We start from the raw sequence: 25,253 nt of genomic DNA, 5'->3' as shown, positions 1-25,253 counted from the left end.
CGATTTCTTTTTGTGTTCCAGTGCCTCCCTGTGATGATTACCAAGGCTTTTTTCAAAAAAGTGGATAAGCGTTATGAGCTTTGTGTGGGCTGGGAAGACCCCAAGAGTGAAGAGGGGGTTTCTGCAGCGTAGCAGGGATAGGGGGGGACTGGCACTGCCGAGCTTAAGTGACTATTATTGGGCCGCCAACATATCAATGGTATGCAAGTGGATGGGGAAGGGGAGAGAGCGGCGTGGAAAAGACTAGAGATGGCGTCTTGTAGGGGAACCTGCCTGCAAGCATTAGCGACGGCGCCTTTACCGTTCTCCCCGAAAAAGTACACCACAAGTCCAGTGGTGGTGGCAACACTGAAAATTTGTGGGCAGTGGAGACGACATAAGGGAGTGACGGGTGCCTCAGTGTGGTCCCCGATAAGGAACAACCACAGGTTCGTCCCGGGAAGGATAGATGGGGGATTTAAATCTTGGCAGCGAGCAGGAATTGCGAAATTGAAGGACTTGTTCTTAGACGGGACGTTCGCGAGTCTGGGAGCACTGACAGAAAAATATGGGTTGCCACCTGGGAATGCATTTCGCTATATGCAAGTGAGGGCATTTGTGAGGCAGCAGGTGAGGGAATTTCCGCTGCTCCCGGCGCAAGAGATCCAGGACAGAGTGATTTTGGGGGCATGGGTGGGTGATGGTAGGGTGTCAGATATATATAGGGAAATGAGAGACGAGGGGGAGACGATGGTAGAGGAGCTGAAGGGAAAATGGGAGGAGGAGTTGGGGGAGGAGATTGAGGAGGGGCTGTGGGCAGATGCCCTAAGTAGGGTAAACTCTTCGTCCTCGTGTGCCAGGCTCAGCCTGATACAATTCAAGGTTCTACACAGGGCGCATATGACGGGGGCCCTCAGGGGTTTCCTATAGTTGTTTGTATATTAGTTATTTATACTGGCGTGTGGGACTTTATTGTCTTGGAGAGTTATTATTTTGTTGTTGGCAGTTGCCGTTTAGTTAATATATTATTTATTTGTTTAAAAAAAAACGGTCATTATTATTTATATTGTTTTAAAGTTGTAAAAAGGGGAAAATCCTGTACTGTTCTTGTTTGACCGAAGTTTTTTTGAATAAAATATATTTTTAAAAAAAGGAATGCGTTAAGAGACATTCCAATTACATGCCAAATTGATGTGAAGTATCCAATAATTGACACTGATATGTAAAGGGGTTGCAGGTGGTGTGGTGATAGAATTTTTATAGAGTGCATTCAAGAAAAATAAAGGTGTTTGGGAAAGGAACAGACCTCTTGACTCTTTACTCAATAGCAGCCAGAAGCTAACAGTGGTGGCAGAGGATGGTGCTGCGCAAAAGTAAAGGGTTGAAAGATACAACTTCTCCAAAAGAAGGAAAAAAAATTCTGCATCAACCAAGGAGTGAGTGGAAAAAATATATAAATATATGGCTGAACCTAGATTATAGATGTCAGGATATGACTATCAGCCACTATTTTCTGAAAGGGGATCGTACGACCAATGGAGAAGTGCAGTTATTATGTGGACTGGGAAAGAGGAAACGCTCTTTCTCTACCTTACGAGAGTAAAATCCGGAGCAAAGTGTTTTCTGAACTGGAATTGGAAGAGTTAGACTCAGAAGAAGGTCTGGAGATTCTATTACAGTTTATGGCTAAGATTTATCAAAAGGATGACTTATTAAGTGCGTATGAAGCCTGGCCAGAATTTGATAGATTTCGGAAAACAGAGGATTTCTATTGAGGACTATATAATGGAATTTAGCAGACTATACAAAAGGCTGCACAAACACCGCCTGGAATTTCCACAGTCCGTGTTGGCATTTAAGTTACTGGACTGTGCTAGATGGACCAGTATGGATAGGCTCCTGGTTTTGACAGGAGCTAAGTTTGCAGATAATGATTCTTTATTCGATCAGATGATATAAGCGTTAAAAAATGTTTCTGGGGAAACATTCAATTCCTGTGGCTCTTATGACACAAATGGGTCAGTCAGCAATAAAGCAGACTATGGAAGATACACTACTGACAGGATGGCGAGATTGTAGGGCTACAAACAGGTTACAAGAGTATGGAAGGAGATCAGGACCCGGAAATTATGAGGACAGAAACCCTTTTGAAACCTATAACAGGAGGAGGGACATGGAGAATGGAAATAGGAAAATGAACCCCAGAAATGCCTGGGGTATGATAAATCAATGTTTTCGGTGTGACTCTCAACTGTCCAACACATTATAATAGTGTTTGAAGCTACACATGACACGGAATAGTCGTAAGAGGAAAAAGTAGTGACCAGAAAGAAAGCATTCTATTAACGAGCAGTTTTACACCGGTAACATAGAACATAGAACATAGAACGATACAGCGCAGTACAGGCCCTTCGGCCCACGATGTTGCACCGAAACAAAGGCCATCTAACCTACACTATGCCATTATCATCCATATGCTTATCCAATAAACTTTTAAATGCCCTCAATGTTGGCGAGTTCACTACTGTTGCAGGCAGGGCATTCCACGGCCTCACCACTCTTTGCGTAAAGAACCTACCTCTGACCTCTGTCCTATATCTATTACCCCTTAGTTTAAAGCTATGTCCCCTCGTGCTAGCCATTTCCACCCGCGGGAGAAGGCTCTCACTGTCCACCCTATCTAACCCCCTGATCATTTTGTATGCCTCTATTAAGTCTCCTCTTAACCTTCTTCTCTCTAACGAAAACAACCTCAAGTCCATCAGCCTTTCCTCATAAGATTTTCCCTCCATACCCGGCAACACCCTGGTAAATCTCCTCTGCACCCGCTCCATAGCTTCCACGTCCTTCCTATAATGCGGTGACCAATAACGAGGGTGTTGGTTGCAGAATCCTTCAATTGTGCTGTATTGGACAGTGGCTGCACATCTACTGTGTGTGGAATTGACTGGTTAAAATGTTACCTGGACTCTTTGAATGCTGAAAATCATAACAAGGTTAAGGAATTTGAAAGTTCCACAAGTTTCAGTTTTGGGGATGATAATATCCTGAAGTCGCTGAAAAGAGTGGTGATCCCTTGCAATATTGCCGGAGTGAATCATTTCATTAGCACGGATGTTGTATCAAGTGAGATACCTTTGCTTCTGAGCAGACCGTCGATGAAGAAAACACACATGAAACTGGATATGGAACAGGATAAGGCAGCCGTTTTTGGGAAGACGGTGCACTCACAATTTACACAGTCGGGACACTATTGTATTCCATTACTGACAAATAATATTTCTGGTGCAGTTGTTAAGGATGTGTTATTAGGAGCTGGAAATGGGACTTTAGCTGATAAAAAGCTCATTGTAGTGAAACTGCATCGGCAATTTGCACATCTGTCTCCTCCGAGGCTGAAAATTTTCTTAAAGGATGCAGGGGTAAGGGATAAAGACTATACTAAGTTGATAGGTTAGTGAACTCTGTGAGGTTTGTAGGAACTACAGAAGGATACCATCACGACCGATAGTAACCCTACCTTTGGCCAGGGATTTTAATGACATTGTGGCCATGGACCTTAAGATCTGGAATAAAGCTAACAATATATTTATTTTGCATTTTGTAGATTTAGCGACCAGATTTAGTCAATCAACCATTGTATGTAGTAAAGAAAAGAGTGTAACCCTGGATCAGATCATGGAAAAATGGATAGGGACAGGAATGGGCCCACCGGCAAAATTCCTTACAGACAACGGGGGAGAATTTGCTAATGATGAGTTTAGGGATATGTGTGAAAACGTGAATATCACAGTTATGAATACGGCTGCAGAAAGCCCATTTAGTAATGGTGTGTGTGAAAGACATCATGCTGTAATAGATGAGATGCTCCGGACAATTTTGGCAGATCGACCAAATTGCAAGTTAAATTCAGCCTTAGCCTGGGTGGTACATGCGAAGAATTAGTTGCAGATGGTTGGGGCTATAGTCTTTATCTATTAGTGTTTGGTAGAAATCCTAAAATTCCGTCCATTTTAGATGACCAGCCTCCAGCTTGGGAAGGGACTACAATTAGCTCTGCCTTTGCTGAGCATTTAAATGCATTACATAGCTGTAGAAAAGCTTTTTTGGAAGCAGAAGTCTCTGAAAGAATTCGCTGAGCTTTAAGGCATAATGTACGGCCATCAAATACTGTTTTCAGCAAGGAGACACAGTATACTATAAGAGAGACAATTTTAATGAATGGAAAGGCCCAGGGAAGATCATAGGCATAGATGGCAAAACAATTGTTTTGCAACATGGCAATCAGACTATTAGGGTACATTCATCAAGGAAAGGTTCTTCCGGATGGAACTTATAAGGCAAAGGCCAGGCTTGTGGCAAGAGGATTTGAAGAAAACTTAGAAGATCAGGGCAGCACGGTAGCGTTGTGGATAGCACAATCGCTTCACAGCTCCAGGGTCCCAGGTTCGATCCCGGCTTGGGTCACTGTCTGTGTGGAGTCTGCACATCCTCCCCATGTGTGCGTGGGTTTCCTCCGGGTGCTCCGGTTTCCTCCCACAGTCCAAAGATGTGCAGATTAGGTGGATTGGCCATGCTAAATTGCCCTTAGTGTCCAAAATTGCCCTTAGTGTTGGGTGGGGTTACTGCGTTATGGGGATAGGGTGGAGGTGTTGACCTTGGGTAGGGTGCTCTTTCCAAGAGCCAGTGCAGACTCGATGGGCCGAATGGCCTCCTTCTGCACTGTAAATTCTATGACTCAAGATTTAAGGGTAGATTCACCTACGGCAGGAAAGGTTATTTTAAAGATTTTCTTGGCTCTATTAGCCACAAAGGCATGGGAATGCAAATCTATAGATATAAAAGCTGCCTTTTTGCAGGGGCATCAGCGCCAGAGAGACATTTTTCTCTGTCCTCCTAAAGAGGCAACTAACACAGAAGGGGTACTCTGGAAGTTGAACAAATGTGTATAAAGATTAAATGATGCGTCTACAGTCTGGTATTTTTCGGTAAGATCAGTTTTGTTAAAGTTAGGCTGTTGCCAGTTGAAAGCAGATCTGGCAATGTTTTACTGGTACTATAAAGGAAATCTTTCTGGCATCTTTATGATGCATGTCAATGATTTTTTGTGGGGTGGGACTAGCGATTTCGAAGTTATTGTAATCTCTGGTTTAAGGAAAGAATTCAGGGTTGGAAGTCAGGCTTCCGGTGCATTTAAATATATTGGACTGGAAATCGGACAGACTAAGTTAGGGACAACTTTACGTCAGCAATCTTATTTGGAAAGCACCAGCCCAATAGCAATTAGTCATGGCCGAGCTTCACAAAAAGAGGAACTGCGAAGTTTAATTGGGCAACTGAATAGGTTAGGTAGACAGACAAGACCAGACGTGAGTTTTGATGTTTTAAGAGTTGAGTACAAAAATGAATGATCTTAAAGTGGAAGACCCCGCCCCCCTCCCGACCAACTTCACCACCGTCACCCCAGGGATTCAATGACATCATGTGATGGAATGGCCAGCTCGCATGCAGGGATCACCTGGGTGGACGGTGGAACGTGCTACTGTGGGCAGACGTTGTCAAACAATGTGGAACACCAGATCTCATCACAGAGCTGGTTGTCATCATCCTCCTTCCGATGCAGACCTGGTGTTACTGCCAACCTAGGACCCGCACCCTGTAATCTGGCAGGTATGTATCACGGAGGGCAGGTAGCCAGATGGGGAGAAGGGTGGGTGGGGGTGGGGTGTGGTGTCCATACTCATGGAGGGGTGGGTGGGGGTGGGATATGGTGTCCATACGCATGGCCATACCCCCCCCCCCACCACACCTCCCCACCCTTGCCGGATCACATCATCCCGTGCAAGTTAGCCCAGGCCGGGTGGCTTCCTGTGCCTGTCTGGGCCCGATGACCTGCCCAACCTCCCCACATCCTCCTCGTTGGAGGAGGTGTGGCGTTCATCCTCCTCCTCCAGCACATCAGCCCTCTGATGTTGTGGAGGACACTGAAAGCCTCCATGATGCGGGCAACCCTCTTAACATCATACTGTAGGGCCCTTCCAGAGTGGTCCAGGCACCTGAACCGTATCTTCAGGATGCTGAAGCTCCACTCAATCACGCTCCTGGTTGCGGCAAGGGCGTTGTTGTAGCGGGTCTCGGCGTCAATGTGTGGCCTCTGGATAGGCATCATCAGCCATGATCGTAGTGGATAACACCTGGTTAGGTGGATTGGCCATGATAAATTGCCCTTCGTGACCAACAAGGTTAGGAGGGTTATTGAGTTATTGGGTTACGGGGATAGGGTGGAAGTGAGGGCTTAAGTGGGTTGGTGCAGACTCGATGGGCCAAATGGCCTCCTTCTGTACTGTATGTTCTATTTCTATTTCTATTTCTATATTTCCCAGTTTCCCAGCCGGGGGAGGGGATCTTGAACGTGTCAGGATGAAAGCATCATGCGAACTGCCGGGTATTGGGCGCAGATGTGAATGATGCACAGCTGATGGTCACAAAACAGCTGCACGTTCATCGAGTGCTACCCCTTTCAGCTGGTATAGAGCGGCCTGTCATCTGCAGGTGCTCCAAGGGGGACACCCCCTGGATCCAGGACATGTTGGCGATGTGCTGAACCCTGCTGCCCGGGCATCCTGGTGGGCTCGGTCTACATTGAAGTAGATGTATTGAGCCGCCTGGGCATATCATAGAATCATAGAATTTACAGTGCAGAAGGAGGCCATTCGGCCCATCGAGTCTGCACCGGCTCTTGGAAAGAGCACCCTACCCAAGCCCACACATCCACCCTATCCCCATAACTCAATAACCCCACCCAACACTAAGGGCAATTTTGGACACTAAGGGCAATTTATCATGGCCAATCCACCTAACTTGCACATCTTTGGACTGTGGGAGGAAACCGGAGCACCCGGAGGAAACCCACGCACACACGGGGAGAACGTGCAAACTCCGCACAGACAGTGACCCAAGCCGGGAATCGAACCTGGGACCCTGGAGCTGTGAAGCAATTGTGCTAACCACCATGCTACCGTGCTGCCCATATAGGGCCTCCATGATGGCACAGATACGCCTGTGCACCGAGGTCTGTGAGATCCCACACAGGTCCCCACTCGGCACCTGGAAGGTCCCCAACGCACAAAGGCTCAGGACCAGCGTCACCATGACAGCCACCGGGAGCGGGTGTCCTTCCCCATACCTCTGCGGTGTCAGGTGTGTTATGATCTGGCAGATATGTCGCATTGTCTCCCTGCTCAGCCGGAGTCTTTGACGACATGCCCGGTCCGGTAGGTCCCCGAACGAAAGACGCTGCTGATACATACAAGGCCTCACGTGGTGCCTCCTTGGCACCTCCTCTTCCTCGGCCTGTTGGGCAGGCGGCTTTCCACCCTTGGCGGCGGCCTCCTGTCCCCTGCTGTTACAGCCTCCTCCTGCTCCTCGAGCAGCTCCAGTTTGTACAGCCGCATGGCATTCCCCAGGGCTGCACCGATTAGCAGGGAGGCCACCATTGCTGGTTGAATTCCATATCCATTGTCTGCAGGGTGTGAAAGACCGACATGTTAGCATGGTGTGTACCCCCTGCCCAACCAGGCCCAACGGGCTACATGGTGGTCCCGGTTGGTACTGCTGGCTCTACTCCTGCATGTCTTCCCCCTCCCACCATCTCCGGAGCCCTGGCCCCATCATTGCCCGGTACCGTGGGGACTCGGGCTCTGGCGCCTATCCCTGATTCCGTCACCTGGCACTGCCCATGCCAATGGTATGCTCCACAGCCCCGTCCAGTGCCCCTGTAGGGGCTACAGTGACCGTTGCCCTGGGTGGGCCACCTGATGCCCCACTGGCGAGTGGTGGCTGGGTGGGGGTGGGGCACGGCGGAGGGTGGGTGAATGGTGTTGGGTGTACCCATATGGCCGGTGTCACTCTGCAGAACCAGGGGCCAAGGTTGGTGGTCAGTGTGGCGTGCAGCAAGGTGACTGCCTTGCAGGCCGCGGCACTGGTGGTCCTTGCCTGGACCCCGCCCCAGTCCCGTGGGGAGTTACCCCGGCCACTCAGCCCGTTCCCCCATCATCCCCCTCTCTCCTGGCCTGGCAGGGCCCCCACTACCCCAGCCAGCCTGGCTAGTGTCTGGCCCGACAGCCCACGGTTGCATCTCTCCATGTCCTCCTCTCCCTCCCTCATCAGTTAAACGCCGATTTCACGATTTTTAAAAGCAAAACTGAACCGCGCTGTCGGCAACTCGGCCCATCGGAGGCAGAGCATCGCGGAGGCCCCGGAGAACACCAGGTCGGGCTGCTAATGATATGCAAATATGTGCGTTCTGGAACACATTGACGCTGCTGTCGAGGTGATGGTGAATTGCGATTTTGCGTCAAATTGCTGCCCGCCGCGATTTTGGTGGCAGAACCCCAGAACCTATTCTCTGCCCAATCGCGTTTCCTGATTTCGGCGACAGACAACGGCGAATCCCATCCAGGGTAGGCAAAGATAACTATTTCCACTCGTTGGAGATTCGAAGACGAGAGGGCATAGTCTAAAAATTACAGCTCAACCATTTAGGTGAGATATTAGGAAGAACATCTCCCCTCAAAGAGTGAGAGGGTTGGATCAGTTAAGTTAAAATCTGAGATATTTTATTCATCAAAAATATTAAGGGATATGGGCCAGAGGCAGGTATATGGAGTTAGGTCACAGATCAGCCATGATCTCATTGAATGGCAGGGCAAGCTCGAGGGGCTGATTGGCCTACCACTGTTCCTATGTTTTGTACAGTTTAAACATTTTCAAACATTCAGGAAAATAAAGATATTCCATTTTTAAGTAATATGATCACTTCTCGTCCTGTGCGTGCTGAGATTTTTGGATTTGGCAAGTCACCGAGAGTTTAGTTGTTTTTTTACTGTAGAGCAGGAATTTGCTTCCTCTCTCCCTTGTTGATTAACATCACTTGATCTTTGGCCTCTATTTCCAACCAGTCTTTTCCTGAGTATTGGGGGAGGGATTGACTTTATATAAACAAGGACTGAACCGCCAGCACCTTGAGTCTTGTTGCTCTGAAAAGTGTGAAGAACAAAATGGGCCTGGAGCTGTACTTGGATCTGCATTCCCAGCCCTGCCGAGCAGTCTACATTTTTGCCAAGAAGAACAACATTGCATTTGAGTTTAAACTTGTTAATCTGTGGGCTGGACGGTCCTGACTCGTGTGCGAGGTTGTCGAGGATGCGCCGGATCCATGGGTTGAGCCGCACGACAGCGGGCTGCGTAGTGGCCTATCATGGCACATCTGTTGCACTGTTGGTATTTTGCAGGACATTGCCCTTTTAAGTGTAGACCTCCACACTTGCTGCACGTCATGACGTCACGGCGTTCGTTGCGCCACTGCGCATGCGCAGTGCGATCTTGCGGTGGGCGCGCCTGCGCAGTGCGTCCCTCGTTGTGGCCGTTATTCTTGGCGCGCACCTGCGCGGGAGACCGCGAAAAGCGCGGGAAGCGGCCGCTGTCGTCCGGGCCGTGGGGCGGGAAGAAATCGACGGCCTGGATGCGTTCAACGTCGTGGGCGGCCTGGCTTGCCGATTCGACGGCTGGGGACCCCCTCCGTGCCAACTCGGACGCCTGAAATCGTGCAAAACGGCAGGCAGCATTCTCATGGAGGACACAGGCTTCCACAGCAGACGCTAAGGTGAGGCTCTTTATTTTAAGAAGCTGCTGGCGTAGGCCACTGGAGGCAACGCCAAAAACAATCTGGTCCCTGATCATGGACTCTGTGGTGGTGCCGTAACCGCAGGACTGCGCCAGAATCCGGAGGTGCGTCAAAAAGGGTTGAAAAAGCTCCTCCTTACCTTGCAGGCGTTGCTGAAAGATGTATCTTTCGAAAGTTTCGTTTACTTCAGTTTGAAAGTGCTGGTCCATTTTGAGGATGACCGTGTCATATTTGGCCTGGTTTTCGCCTTCCTCGAACACCAGTGAATTAAAGACATCATTTGGGTGGGGGCCTGCGTAGAAGAGGAGCATTGCAATCTTCGAATCATCCGAGACATTCTGTTTTTCGGTGGCACGGATGTACAGGTCAAATCGCTGCCTGTAGAGCTTCCAGTTGGTGCCTAGGTTCCCCGTGACTTGCATCGGCTGCGGTTTGCCGGTGTGGTCCATGTCCAGAATGGCAGGTTGGTAGGCAGGTATCGATCCACTCCTGTACCATGTGGTGTTGGGTGTTCTAACACACAGAAGAGCCAACACAGTTGCATATGGTACAACGCTTGTTTATTTAAACTCACTATTTACAACTTGGTCTTTGCACTCTGCACGTGGGGGGCTCCCTGCTTGTGGTGTTTCAACAGCTCTTTCATGCTTCCTTCTCCCCAGACCTACTGACCTCCAGGTGTCGTGCTCGTGCTTTTTATGTGGTTGGTGTTCTTGTCTGTGATTGGTTGTGGTGTTGTGTACTCTGATTTGCCTGTTAGTGTGTCCATCATGATGTGTGTGTTTGAATATCATGACACTGTTAACAGGTAAGGATCAGTGGAATGCCAAGGCTACCGTTCACACGACCGTCCACCGTCGACTGCCTGCTCATGTTTATTTGTATTTTCAGCTTTTACTGTTATTCATTTTTCTACCTCTCCCCTCCCCCTCTTCTCTTCTCTTCTCTCATGCTCCCCCGCTCTTCTCCCTTCCTCTCCCCTGCCTGTCTCCCCCTCCTTACTTTCCTCCTCACCTCCGCTATTCTCCTTTTCCCCTCTAACCTTCCTCTCCTCCACCTCCTCTCTCTTGTCCCCTCTTTCATTTCTCCCTTCAATGTTCTCCTATCCCCAAAATCCTTGTTTCAGCTCCCTCCTACCCTCTCCTCACACCCTTTGCACCCTCTTCTCCCCCTCTTGTCTCTCCTCTCATCCGTTCTTGTCTCCTACCTCCTCTATCTCTTCCCCCCTCTCTCTGTCATCCTGCACATGCTTAACCAGATGCACAAGGTGTCATTCCCAATGGTGTGATACCTGATGAAAGAAAAGTTTGATTCTGTAATGTTTTTGTTTGTGAATGAGGTGGGTTAGGGGCCCCCTGGTGTAGTGCTGGACGAGCCTCACACTTTGCCTGTTACCTGTTATGATCTTACTGCTGCCTACGGATGAGAATGAGAGCCACAGGAAGCTGAGCAGATTTTATTTTTATAAATATTTTTATTGGTTTTCCCATTTTTGTGTTACACATTTCAGTTTGTATGTTAAATTACAACTGCCATAACTGCGCACAAGATCAAACAAAAGCAACCAAGGCAAAATTAAAACGACCAAAGAGAGATTGACTAAAGAGTGAGAAAAACAAAACACAAACAAATGAGGATCACTGTACATATTTACATCTGTATCTTCTGCATTCCCTCTGTGGCTGCGGGGCCCATTTTGCTGAAGTGCCTCAGTTACCCTCATGTGTTAGCGTGTATTTCCCCACATATTGCTGCTCCTGTTGGTTCTCCATTTGCCCTTGGGCCTGTCCCTGCGGCTATGCCCCTTGTGTCGTGTGGTCTTTCTTATGGGCTTTTGATTGCCCTCCCCCTTCTTTCCCTTTACAATCTGTGGCTTGTCTATGCCCCCTCCCCCGCACGCCTCCGCTCTATTGGCTGTTGGCTACAAACAGGTCCTGGAACAAGTTGGGTGAATGGCTTCCACGTCTTGTGGAAGTCCTCTTCCGACCCCCGGATGGCGAATTTGATTTTCTCCAGCTGGGGAAATTCCGACAGGTCGGACAGCCAGTCCGCAGCTTTGGGTGGTGCTGCTGATCACCAGCCGATCAGGATGCTCCAGTGGGTGATTAGGAAGGCAAAGGCAAGGCATCGACCCCCCCTCCCCATAAAGAGATCTGGCTGTTCTGATACCCCGAAAACTGTCACTTTCAGGCTTGGCTCCACCTTCATCCCCACAATCTTGGACATTGCCTCGAAGGAGGCTGTCCAGAACCCAACAAGTCTGGGGCAAGACCAGAACATGTGGGTGTGGTTGGCCGGGCCTCCTTGGCACCGTTCACATTTGTCCTCCACCTCCAGGAAGAACCTACTCATTCGGGTTCTGGTTAGGTGTACTTTGTGCACCAACTTTAGCTGCATTAGGCGCACGTGGAGGTGGAGTTAGCCATGCTCAGTGCTTCGCTCCAGAGTCCCCACCCTATTTCTATCCCTAGTTCTTCCTCCCATTTTCCCTTGTCCAGCAGGGAGTGTGCCTCATCTAACAGTCGCCCATACAGGTCCCTGCAATTCTCCCTCCCTAAGTCCCCCACGTCCAACAGCTCCTCTATCAGTGAGTCCCGGCCTCCGCGTGTTGTTTCCTTATGGAGGAAGTATTTGATTTGTATGTGCTGTAGTTCATGGTAGCACAGTGGTTAGCACTGTTGCTTCACAACTCCAGGGTCCCAGATTCGATTCCCGGCTTGGGTCACTGTCTGTGGAGTTTGCACAGGTGCTCCGGTTTCCTCCTACAAGTCCCGAAAGACGTGCCGTTAGGTAATTTGGACATTCTGAATTCTCCCTCTGTGTACCCGAACAGGCGCCGGAATGTGGTGACTAGGGGCTTTTCACAGTAACTTCATTGTAGTGTTAATGTAAGCTTACTGACAATAAAGATTATTACTATTAAAGTTTGTTCCCTTTGGGCAGTTGAATCCTCTCCATCAGTTCATTTAGCTTCGCTAATGTATTGTCCGTGTACAAGTCACTGTCAATACCCTCCGTCCTGACTCCACCTTTTAGAGGTGGAATCCATTGTGGCTGGCATGAACTTGTGAATGTTGCAGAGGGCGGCCATTGTGGACACTTCGGTCAGGCCGAAGTGTTGCCTTAGCTGGTTCCATGTCCGGAGCGTGGCTATTACCACTGGGCTTGTTGAGTGCTTGACTGGCGTAGATGGGAGTGTTGCTGTGGCAAGAGCCTGGACGGATGTTCCTATGCAGGAGCTCTCCTTCATCCTTACCCATTCTGTTTCTGGCTCCCTTACCCATCCCCACTCTTTCTGCTGTGGCCGCCCAATGGTAGTAGTGCAGGTTTGAGAGGCCAGGCCTCCCATGCTTCTTTATCTTTGCAGCCTTCTCGGGATACAAACTCAACCTCTGCTGTTGTTGTCCCTAATTTGTTCTATTTTCCTTGTGGTGGCCTGCTTTCTCAGCTGGTGAGCCAGCAGGCAGCTTGCTTTGTCTCCGTGTTCATAAATGGACCCTGTATCTGGCAGAGTTGGTGCACTGCCTTCCTAGTGGAAAGCAGGTCAAAGTCCATTTGTAGCTTTTCCCTCTCCGCTAGGAGCTCTACGGCCAGGGCCTCGAAGTATCTTTTGCTTTTTAGAAAATATTTTATTGAAGCATTTGTATTGTAATTTTCACAGTTTTCAGTTTAACACTTTAACATTCCTTAAACAACCGCAGGGGCCGACACACGCAAAATAAATAATCAAAAAACGTCCCCTACTACCCCCGCCCTATTTCCTAATTACCCGTGTACTAAGTTCCCTGTCCTTGTCTTACATTACCATGCCTCCCATTCTCTCCCCCCCACTTACTGCTGACGTTCAATTTTCCTTGAAGTAGTCATTGACCGGCTGCCATCTCTGGACGAACCCCTGAATTGATCCTCTCAAGGCGAACTTAATCTTTTCCAGCCTGGGAAACGCTGCCATGTCGCTGACCCACACTCCTGACTTTGGAGGCTCCGAGTCCCTTCATCCCAGCAAAATCCATCTCCGGGCCACCAGGGAGGAGAAGGCCAGAACTTCGGCCTCCCTCCCCCGCTTGGCTCCCAGATCTTCCGATACCCCACATATTGCCATTTCCGGACTAGGAGTCACCCTCCCTTCCAGGACCTCTGACATAACATCCACAAATCCCTGGCAGAATCCCCTCAACTTCGGACACACCCAGAACATATGTACATTATGTGCTAACATCCTACTGGCTTTACCCCCATATTCGTACATTGCCCCTTTCACCCTCCTCAGCTGTTCCTCCACCTTAACTGTGGACAGGAGCCCAAGTTCCATTTGGAGTCTCTGACGCTCCTTCAGGAGTTCCTCATTCGGAGACTCCGCATATCTCCTGTCCACCTGTAAGATTTCTCCTACCAATCTGTCCAGCTCCGCCAGTTCAGTTTTCTCCCCATGGGCCCGAATCGAAATAAATTCCCCTCTGATAACTGCCTTCATTGCCTCCCAAACCACTCCTGCCGCAATCTCCCCTGTATCATTGTTTTTTATGTACCCCCGATTGGCCTCCCCCAGCCGCTCACAGATCTTATCATCTGCTAGCAGCCCGGCATCTAATCTCCACTGTGGACGCTGGGTCTTTCCCGTGCTTGCCTGTAGGTCCACCCAATGTGGAGACTGGTTTGATTGCTGAATACTCAGTGTCCTCCACCCCCGCTAACAGTGTTTTGTCAAGTACGAGAAAGGCTATCCTGGAATATACCTTGTGCAGGTGGGAGTAGAATGAATATTCCTTGCTCCTTGGCCTCCCAAATCTCCACAGATCCACCCCTCCCATGCACTCCATGAAGCCCCGCAGTTCTTTCGCCATTGCTGATACTTTTCCCGACCTGGAACTCAACCGGTCTAGTCTCGGGTCCAGAACCGCATTAATAACCCCCCCCATCATCAGCCGGTGTGAGTCGAGGTCTGGAATCTTCCCCAGCACCTTCCTGGCAAACGCGACATCATCCCAGTTTGGGGCATATATATTGACCAGCACCACTGCCATTCTCTCCAGCTTCCCGCTAACCATAATAAATCTACCTCCCGGTCTGCCTCTATCTTCCCCACCTCAAATGCCACCTTTTTATTAACCAGGATTGCCACCCCCCTTGTTTTAAAGTCCAATCCCGAATGGAACACCTGTCCGACCCATCCCTTCTTCAGTCTAGTTTGGTCTCCCAGCTTCAAGTGCGTCTCTTGCAACATGGCCATGTCCGCCTTCAGCTGTCTCAGGTGTGCGAACACACGGGCTCTTTTGACCGGCCCATTCAGTCTGCGAACATTCCATGCAACCAGCCTGGTCAGGGGGGACCCTTCCCCCCCCCTCCCCTATCGATCAGCCATGACCTTTCCTAGGCCAGCCCTTAGCCCATGTCCCACACCTCACCTGGTCCGCCCCATGGCAGCTACTGTCATCTACTCTCCTCCTAAAAGTCCCCTCTTCATCAGCAGCCACCTCCCCATCCTTCCCCACTACGTTAATCTTCAGGTCACCCCCCACTTTGCTTCCGTGGACTAGCCCTCCCAGCTAGCCTGGCAGCTCCTGCCCGCGGTGCCTAGCATCCTACCACCTGCTGGTCCTCCCCCCACTCTTCGTATAAGTTCCCAAAACAATGCACAAAGCACAGAAAACAAACAAACAATCCCTCCCAAGGTCGAAGCACAAAGGCCCACCCCTCCTCCCTTAACAAAGTATTATCTATTCTAACACCTTCAAGCAGGACCATATACAAAAGACCGGACAAAGAAAAAGGAATTGTACATGTAAACACTCAAACAGCTTTTCAAACAGCGCAACTTAAATTGCAGAGTTAAAAGACTTAGGTTTTTAAAAGGGCAATGCATAGCTTCTAATTCAGGGGCGTCATTCTCCGACCCCCCGCCGGGTCGGAGAATGGCCGCTGGCCGCCGTGAATCCCGCCCCCACCAAAGTCTCCGGTACCGGAGATTGGGCAGGGGCGGGAATCGGGCCGCGCTGGTTGGCGGGCCCCCCTGCTCAATTCTCTGGCCCGGATGGGCCGAAGTCCCGCCAAGAAATTGCCTGTCCCGCCGGCGTAAATTAAAGTAGGTATTTACCGGCGGGACCAGGCGGCGTGGGCGGGCTCTGGGGTCCTGGGGGGGGGGGGGGCGCGGGGCGATCTGACCCCGGGGGGCCCCCACGGTGGCCTGGCACGCGATCGGGGCCCACCAATCCGCAGGCGAACCTGTGCCGTGGGGGCACTCTTTCCCTTCCGCCTCCGCCACGGTCTCCACCATGGCGGAGGCGGAAGAGACTCCCTCCACTGCGCATGCGCCGCCCCGAATGTCATTTCCGCGCCAGCTGGCGTGGCAACAAACGCCATTTCCGCCAGCTGGCGGGGCGGAATCCCTCCGGCGTCGGCCTAGCCCCTCAATGTTGGCGCTCGGCCGCCAAGGCTGTGGAGCATTCCGCACCTTTGGGCCGGCACGATGCCTGTCTGATTGGCGCCGTTTTGGGCGTCAGTCGGCGGACATCGCGCCGTTGGGGGAGAATTTTGCCCCAGTTCTCCACAGTCAAGGTTTAAGGTCCCAGTTTGTCTACCAGGTCATTGGTCATTCCTAAAGCCCACCATGTCCTCCGGCGAGCCAGAGTATAGCTCCCGACTCTCATAGGTCACCCAAAGCCCTGTGGCGTCACAAGCTGGGTGCCCTGGGTTGGCAGTGACAGCGGTCTGATCCATGGGGTGGAGGATGATGACAACCCGCTCTGCGATGAGCTCTGGTGGTCCAGGTCATATGACAACATCTGACTCATGCCCACAGTAGCACCTTCCACCTGGGTGATACCTGCATGCGAGCTGACCAGTCCATCGCACGGTCCCATCGGATTCCTGCAGTGGTGGTGCTGGGAACGGTCAGGGCCAGAGGTGGGGGGGATGGGGTTGGGGGGACAAGGGGGGTGAGCACGGTCCTCCCACAGGGCCTGCACTGGTCCCCCGCCACCCCCCGCCCCGGGGTTTATCATGCGGAAATAAATACACAGTCTGTGCCCTAGCCCTTATAACTAGACTGTGCACTGCACCCGTGCCAACCGAACTGGTGTCTAATGTGCTGGCCTTACGGGCCCTAACACTACGCCTAAGTGGTTCCCCTGACGGTACAGCAGGAGTGGAGGCGGACCGCTGTGACTCCTGCCCTGCGACGAGGGTCCCCGTTGGCGCACGTCCCCTGGGGCGACCCGTCTGGACGGGCCCGGCCGCTGCTCGGGAGTCCCGGGTGGCGTGATGCCGCCCCGTTCTTCCCGCTGCCCACCAGATGCACCAGGGACAGGAGGGGGAAATCCGAGGTGCAGCGGTGTTCCGGGACCTCCCCTGCAGGAGTCACCAGCACAGGCCCCAACACCTCCTCCTCCCTCAGGGTGCCCGATAGCCCCCAGGCTTCTCCATGGGACGGGGGTGCGAACGGAGCCAACCCCCAAGGCTCCCCCGCCACCTGGCACTGCCAGTCCTGGAGGCCCGCTCTGGTTTCAACCAGGATCTGCATGCTCGCAGCCATGGAGCACAGGGAGTGGACCATCTCCATCTGGGACAGCACCACATCCCACTGCGACTGTGCCACCACACTGAGGGTCTGTGCTGCATCACCCAGTGACTGGACCACCTCCCTCTGGGTCTGGGCCACCTCCCTCTGGGTCTGGACCACCTCCCTCTGGGACTGGACCACCTCCCTCTGGGGCTGGACCACCTCCCTCTGGGTCTGGGCCACCTCCCTCTGGGACTGGGCCACCTCCCTCTGGGTCTGGGCCACCTCCATCTGGGTCTGGGCCACCTCCCTCTGGGTCTGGGCCACCTCCCTCTGGGTCTGGGCCACCTCCCTCTGGGACTGGGCCACCTCCCTCTGGGTCTGGGCCACCTCCCTCTGGGTCTGGGCCACCTCCCTCTGGGTCTGGGCCACCTCCCTCTGGGTCTGGACCACCTCCCTCTGGGTCTGGGCCACCTCCCTCTGGGACTGGGCCACCTTCCTCTGGGTCTGGACCACCTCCCTCTGGGTCTGGGTCACCTCCCTCTGGGACTGGGCCACCTCCCTCTGGGTCTGGGCCACCTCCCTCTGTGTCTGGGCCACCTCCCTCTGGGTCTGGCCCACCTCCCTCTGGGTCTGGACCACCACCCTCTGGGTCTGGGACACCTCCCTCTGGGTCTGGACCACCTCCCACTGGGTCTGGGCCATCTCCCTCTGGGTCTGGACCACTTCCCTCTGGATCTAGGCCACCACCCTCTGGGTCTGGGCCACCTCCCTCTGGGTCTGGACCACCTCCCTCTGGGTCTGGGCCACCGACCTCTGGGTCTGGGCCACCTCCCTCTGGGACTGGGCCACCTCCCTCTGGGTCTGGGCGACCTCCCTCTGGGACTGGGCCACCTCCCTCTGGGTCTGGGCCACCTCCCTCTGGGACTGGGCCACCTCCCTCTGGGTCTGGGCCACCTCCCTCTGGGTCTGGGCCACCTCCCTCTGGGTCTGGGCCACCTCCCTCTGCATCTGGGCCACCTCCGTCTGGGTCTGGGCCACCTCCCTCTGGGTCTGGGCCTCCTCCCTCTGGGACTGGGCCTCCTCCCTCTGAGTTTGGACCACCTCCCTCTGGGTCTGGGCCACCTCCCTCTGGGTCTGGGCTATCTCCCTCTGGGTCTGGACCACCTCCCTCTGGGTCTGGGCCGCCTCCCTCTGGGACTGGGCCACCTCCCTCTGGGTCTGGGCCACCTCCCTCTGCGTCTGGGCAACCTCCCTCTGGGTCTGGACAATCTCCCGCTGGGTCTGGGCCACCTCCCTCTCGGTCTGGACCACTTCCCACTGGGTCTGGGCCACCGACCTCTGGGTCTGGGCCACCTCTCTCTGGGACTGGGCCACCTCCCTCTGGGTCTGGGCCACCTCTCTCTGGGACTGGGCCACCTCCCTCTGGGTCTGGGCCACCTCTCTCTGGGACTGGGCCACCTCCCTCTGGGTCTGGGCCACCTCTCTCTGGGTCTGGGCCAACTCCCTCTGGGTCTGGGCCATCTCCCTCTGGGTCTGGGCCACCTCCCCCTGGGACTGGGCCACCTCCCTCTGGGTCTGGGCAACCTCCCTCCGGGTCTGGACAACCTCCCTCTGGTTCTGGGCCACCTCCCTCTCGGTCTGGACCACTTCCCACTGGGTCTGGGCCACCGACCTCTGGGTCTGGGCCACCTCCCTCTGGGACTGGGCCACCTCCCTCTGGGTCTGGGCCACCTCTCTCTGGGACTGGGCCACCTCCCTCTGGGTCTGGGCCAACTCCCTCTGGGACTGGGCCACCTCCCTCTGGGTCTGGGCCACCTCCCTCTGGGTCTGGGCCACCTCCCTCTGGGTCTGGGCCATCTCCCTCTGGGTCTGGACCACCTCCCTCTGGGTCTGGGCCACCTCCCTCTGGGACTGGGCCACCTCCCTCTGAGTCTGGACCACCTCCCTCTGGGTCTGGGCCACCTCCCTCTGTGTCTGGGCCATCTCCCTCTGGGTCTGGGCCACCTCCCTCTGGGACTGGGCCACCTCCCTCTGAGTCTGGACCACCTCCCTCTGGGTCTGGGCCACCTCCCTCTGGGTCTGGGCCATCTCCCTCTGGGTCTGGACCACCTCCCTCTGGGTCTGGGCCACCTCCCTCTGGGACTGGGCCACCTCCCTCTGGGTCTGGGCCACCTCCCTCTGCGTCTGGGCCACCTCCCTCTGGGTCTGGGCCACCTCCCTCTGGGTCTGGGCCACCTCCCTCTGGGTCTGGGCCATCTCCCTCTGGGTCTGGGCCACCCCCCCCCCTGGGACTGGACCACCTCCCTCTGGGTCTGGGCCACCTCCCTCTGGGTCTGGGCCACCTCCCTCTGGGTCTGGGCCACCTCCCTCTGGGTCTGGACAACCTCCCTCTGGGTCTGGGCCACCTCCCTCTCGGTCTGGACCACTTCCCTCTGGGTCTGGACCACCTCCCACTGGGTCTGGGCCATCTCCCTCTGGGTCTGGACCACTTCCCTCTGGATCTAGGCCACCACCCTCTGGGTCTGGGCCACCTCCCTCTGGGTCTGGACCACCTCCCTCTGGGTCTGGGCCACCGACCTCTGGGTCTGGGCCACCTCCCTCTGGGACTGGGCCACCTCCCTCTGGGTCTGGGCGACCTCCCTCTGGGACTGGGCCACCTCCCTCTGGGTCTGGGCCACCTCCCTCTGGGACTGGGTCACCTCCCTCTGGGTCTGGGCCACCTCCCTCTGGGTCTGGGCCACCTCCCTCTGGGTCTGGGCCACCTCCCTCTGCATCTGGGCCACCTCCGTCTGGGTCTGGGCCACCTCCCTCTGGGTCTGGGCCTCCTCCCTCTGGGACTGGGCCTCCTCCCTCTGAGTTTGGACCACCTCCCTCTGGGTCTGGGCCACCTCCCTCTGGGTCTGGGCTATCTCCCTCTGGGTCTGGACCACCTCCCTCTGGGTCTGGGCCACCTCCCTCTGGGACTGGGCCACCTCCCTCTGGGTCTGGGCCACCTCCCTCTGCGTCTGGGCAACCTCCCTCTGGGTCTGGACAACCTCCCGCTGGGTCTGGGCCACCTCCCTCTCGGTCTGGACCACTTCCCACTGGGTCTGGGCCACCGACCTCTGGGTCTGGGCCACCTCCCTCTGGGACTGGGCCACCTCCCTCTGGGTCTGGGCCACCTCTCTCTGGGACTGGGCCACCTCCCTCTGGGTCTGGGCCACCTCTCTCTGGGACTGGGCCACCTCCCTCTGGGTCTGGGCCACCTCTCTCTGGGTCTGGGCCAACTCCCTCTGGGTCTGGGCCATCTCCCTCTGGGTCTGGGCCACCTCCCCCTGGGACTGGGCCACCTCCCTCTGGGTCTGGGCAACCTCCCTCCGGGTCTGGACAACCTCCCTCTGGTTCTGGGCCACCTCCCTCTCGGTCTGGACCACTTCCCACTGGGTCTGGGCCACCGACCTCTGGGTCTGGGCCACCTCCCTCTGGGACTGGGCCACCTCCCTCTGGGTCTGGGCCACCTCTCTCTGGGACTGGGCCACCTCCCTCTGGGTCTGGGCCACCTCCCTCTGGGACTGGGCCACCTCCCTCTGGGTCTGGGCCACCTCCCTCTGGGTCTGGGCCACCTCCCTCTGGGTCTGGGCCATCTCCCTCTGGGTCTGGACCACCTCCCTCTGGGTCTGGGCCACCTCCCTCTGGGACTGGGCCACCTCCCTCTGAGTCTGGACCACCTCCCTCTGGGTCTGGGCCACCTCCCTCTGTGTCTGGGCCATCTCCCTCTGGGTCTGGGCCACCTCCCTCTGGGACTGGGCCACCTCCCTCTGAGTCTGGACCACCTCCCTCTGGGTCTGGGCCACCTCCCTCTGGGTCTGGGCCATCTCCCTCTGGGTCTGGACCACCTCCCTCTGGGTCTGGGCCACCTCCCTCTGGGACTGGGCCACCTCCCTCTGGGTCTGGGCCACCTCCCTCTGCGTCTGGGCCACCTCCCTCTGGGTCTGGGCCACCTCCCTCTGGGTCTGGGCCACCTCCCTCTGGGTCTGGGCCATCTCCCTCTGGGTCTGGGCCACCCCCCCCCTGGGACTGGACCACCTCCCTCTGGGTCTGGGCCACCTCCCTCTGGGTCTGGGCCACCTCCCTCTGGGTCTGGGCCACCTCCCTCTGGGTCTGGACAACCTCCCTCTGGGTCTGGGCCACCTCCCTCTCGGTCTGGACCACTTCCCTCTGGGTCTGGGACACCTCCCTCTGGGTCTGGGCCACCTCCCTCTGGGTCTGGGCCACCTCCCTCTGGGACTGGGCCACCTCCCTCTGGGTCTGGGCCACCTCCCTCTGCGTCTGGGCCACCTCCCTCTGGGTTCTGGGCCACCTCCCTCTGGGTCTGGGCCACCTCCCTCTGGGTCTGGGTCATCTCCCTCTGGGTCTGGGCCACCTCCCCCTGGGACTGGGCCACCTCCCTCTGGGTCTGGGCCACCTCCCTCTTGGTCTGAGCCACCTCCCTCTGGTTCTGGACAACCTCCCTCTGGGTCTGGGCCACCTCCCTCTCGGTCTGGACCACTTCCCTCTGGGTTTGGGACACCTCCCTCTGGGTCTGGACCACCTCCCTCTGGGTCTGGGCCACCTCCCTCTGGGTCTGGACCACTTCCCTCTGGGTTTGGGACACCTCCCTCTGGGTCTGGACCACCTTCCTCTGGGTCTGGGCCACCTCCCTCTGGGACTGGGCCACCTCCCTCTGGGTCTGGGCCACCTCCCTCTGGGTCTGGGCCACCTCCCTCTGGGTCTGGGCCACCTCCCTCTCGGTCTGGACCACTTCCCTCTGGGTTTGGGACACCTCCCTCTGGGTCTGGACCACCTCCCTCTGGGTCTGGGCCACCTCCCTCTGGGTCTGGACCACTTCCCTCTGGGTTTGGGACACCTCCCTCTGGGTCTGGACCACCTCCCTCTGGGTCTGGGCCACCTCCCTCTGGGTCTGGACCACTTCCCTCTGGGTTTGGGACACCTCCCTCTGGGTCTGGACCACCTTCCTCTGGGTCTGGGCCACCTCCCTCTGGGACTGGGCCACCTCCCTCTGGGTCTGGGCCACCTCCCTCTGGGTCTGGGCCACCTCCCTCTGGGTCTGGGCCACCTCCCTCTGGGTCTGGACCACTTCCCTCTGGGTCTGGGCCATCTCCCTCTGGGTCTGGGCCACCCCCCCCTGGGACTGGACCACCTCCCTCTGGGTCTGGGCCACCTCCCTCTGGGTCTGTGCCACCTCCCTCTGGGTCTGGGCCATCTCCCTCTGGGTCTGGGCCACCTCCCTCTGGGTCTGGGCCACCTCCCTCTGGGTCTGGGCCACCTCCCTCTGGGTCTGGGCCACCTCCCTCTGGGACTGGGCCACCTCCCTCTGGGTCTGGGCCACCTCCCTCTGGGTCTGGGCCATCTCCCTCTGGGTCTGGGCCACCCCCCCCTGGGACTGGACCACCTCCCTCTGGGTCTGGGCCACCTCCCTCTGTGTCTGCGCAATGCCGACCAGTGCTTGAGCAATGCTGCCGCTGCTGTGACTGGGCCGCTGTGACTGCGCTGCACTCAGGAGCGGCGCTGCAATGTCCCGGTGGCTCTGGCACATGGCTGTCTGTGAGAGGGCAGCCTTGTCCTGAGTTTCGGCCACCGCCTGCACAGAATGCCCCGGACCTTGGACACGTGATCCATGCCAAAACCACCGCCCCCAATGTCTTCATCGCGGACCCCACCCATGCGGTGTTGGCCTGGCTGGCACGCATGACTTGCACCACCCCCTGCTCCTGTACGTGGATGGACTTCTCCACCCGTACCTGCAGGTGCTGGATGCCCTCCTGTAGTCCCTGGGTCTCTGACTGCATCTCCACTGTGGCTGGGACTGGATGTTCCAGGAGCCCGGGACCCATCTGGGTGGCAGCTGGTTGCTGGGGCCGGGCTGCCTTCTGCCGTCCGGCCCCTCGGCTGCTCCTACCTCCACCTGCTGCACCTGATGCGATGTGTGGTGAGCACCAGATAGTGTCCCAGGAGCCTCTTCACTAGCGCCCAACCGAGGTGATAATCTCTGGATGGTGGAGGGTGTTGGAGACAGCAGTGACGGAATGTCCGCATCCTCCTCCGACCTGAACTCCGGGGTGTCCTGAGTCTCGGGCGGGGGGCTGGTGTTCGGGCTGCTCTCCCCGTCAGTGCTCAGCCGTCTGGGGGGCACCGGCTCTGGCACTGGCTGAGGGCGGGGAACTCCAGATGGACCCGCTGTTTCTCTGGCAGGTCCTGTAAGACACAAGACGACATGTATAATTAGAGAGCGGGCCGGAGGGGGTGGGATGGCGGGGTGGGGGGGGCGGGGGGGGGGGGGGGGCGGTGTGGGGGTGAGGTGAGTGAGGGGGGAGGGGAGGGGGTTCACAGAATCATAGACTGCAGAAGGAGGCCATTCGGCCCGTAAGGTCTACAACCAGCCCTTGAAATAGCACTTTACCAAAGCCCAAGCCTCCACCCTAGCCCATAACCCAGTAACCCCACCGAACCTCTGGACACTAAGGGCAATTTATCATGGCCAAGCCACCCAACCTGTATATCTTTGGACTGTGGGAGGAAACTGGAGCACCCGGAGGAAACCCACGCAGACACGGGGCAGACTCCACACAGACAGTCACCTGAGGCTGGAATTGAACCCGGGTCCCTGAAGCTGTGAGGCAGCAGTGCTAACTAATTGAGGGCTGAGGGGGGGTGGGGGTGGGGTGATGAGGGGGGTGAGGGGCACACGGGTTGCGGGGTGTGTGGGGGAGGGGGGTGTCCACACATGTGCCAAGGGGATCGGCAACTAAGCAGGGTCTCACTTCCTCGCCCGCCGCCAAACTCCACCTCGGTGTCCTCCCTTTCCTCCAGGCCACCAACCGTGTCCTGTGCTTGGGCATGGTGAGGGGCCGCAGGTCCGGTGGTCTCCTCCGGTCCTCTCCCGCTCCCGGTGGTTGTGTGTGGCCTTCTCCTGGGGGGGGCGGAGAAACACAAACACAAAACGTTAGACGTTCCAACGCATGCAGACCAGGGGTTGGGTAGATAGTGGCCTCAGTGGCCAGGGCACCCGGTCATGGCCCTGGCATGGGTGCTGACATGTGGGGGAGTGTGGGGGTTCGGCTGTCCCCCGGGTGGGGGTGGGACTGGGTTACGGGTGTATGTGGGGCGAGGGGTTAGTGCCAGGGGCACGGAGCAGCCAACTCACCCTGGCCGCCCTGAGGAGATCGTGGAGTTTCTCCCGGCACTGCATGCCAGTCCGGACGATGTTGCCCACGGCGCTGACCGCCTCTGCCACCTGCGCCCATGCACGGCGAACGGTGACGCCGAGCGGCCTTCCTCCCGGGCCGGGGTACAGGGCCATCCTTCTCTCCTCCACGGCGTCCATGAGGGTGTCCAGTTCAGCGTCCCTGAACCGTGGCGCTGCTCTCCTTCCAGCCATCTCGTTGGGTCGATGCGTGTGGGGGGATGGATCGTTAAGTGCGGCTGTGGCGTGTAAGCCTCACGTGCGCCAATCACGGACCTGGCGAATCCGGCACAGTTTTCCATGGAATTGATTGCGTTCCACGTGGCGAAGGTGCTGGCCCAATCAACGTAGCTGAATTGGTGCAGCTGTTGCACCGTTTTTTCTTTTTCAAAAAGAATATGTTTATTCAAATTTTCCAACAAAATTTTTAACAAACCCCCCCACAATAACAAAAAGAAAGAAACACAAACACAACAGTCAAAAATTATACAAAACTTATACATTGGGTTTCCCCCATATACAGTAACCCCCCCATATGACATTCAAAGGTACCCATAGGGAAGCCCCCCCCACCCACCCGAATTCCCCCCCCCGAAAGAAACCCCCCCTCCCCCCCCCCACCCTTGGGTTGCTGCTGCTGCTGACCTCCTCCTAACGCTCCGCGAGATAGTCTAGGAACGGTTGCCACCGCCTGAGGAACCCCTGCACAGACCCTCTCAAGGCAAACTTTATCCTCTCCAGCTTAATGAACCCTGCCATGTCATTAATCCAGGCTTCCACACTGGGGGGCTTCGCGTCCTTCCATAATAGCAAGATCCTCCACCGGGCTACCAGGGACGCAAAGGCCAGGATACCGGCCTCTTTCG

General features: G+C 55.8%; 1 protein-coding gene across 1 annotated transcript in view; it reads left to right on the top strand.

Moving 5' to 3' along the window:
* The first annotated feature begins 8,962 nt into the window (after positions 1–8,962).
* The window catches only part of LOC140410719 (glutathione S-transferase theta-1-like), a 108,745-nt gene continuing 92,454 nt past the window's right edge, over positions 8,963–25,253 (top strand). The window contains exon 1 of the mRNA XM_072499175.1: positions 8,963–9,142. Within this exon, the coding sequence (XP_072355276.1) occupies positions 9,039–9,142 (104 nt within the window). The 5' untranslated portion in view covers positions 8,963–9,038. The remainder of the gene's footprint in view (positions 9,143–25,253) is intronic.

This window comes from Scyliorhinus torazame, chromosome 1 (genome assembly GCF_047496885.1).
Source record: "Scyliorhinus torazame isolate Kashiwa2021f chromosome 1, sScyTor2.1, whole genome shotgun sequence".
Lineage (NCBI taxonomy): Eukaryota > Metazoa > Chordata > Chondrichthyes > Carcharhiniformes > Scyliorhinidae > Scyliorhinus > Scyliorhinus torazame.
This window is presented reverse-complemented; position numbering and strand designations above follow the sequence as displayed.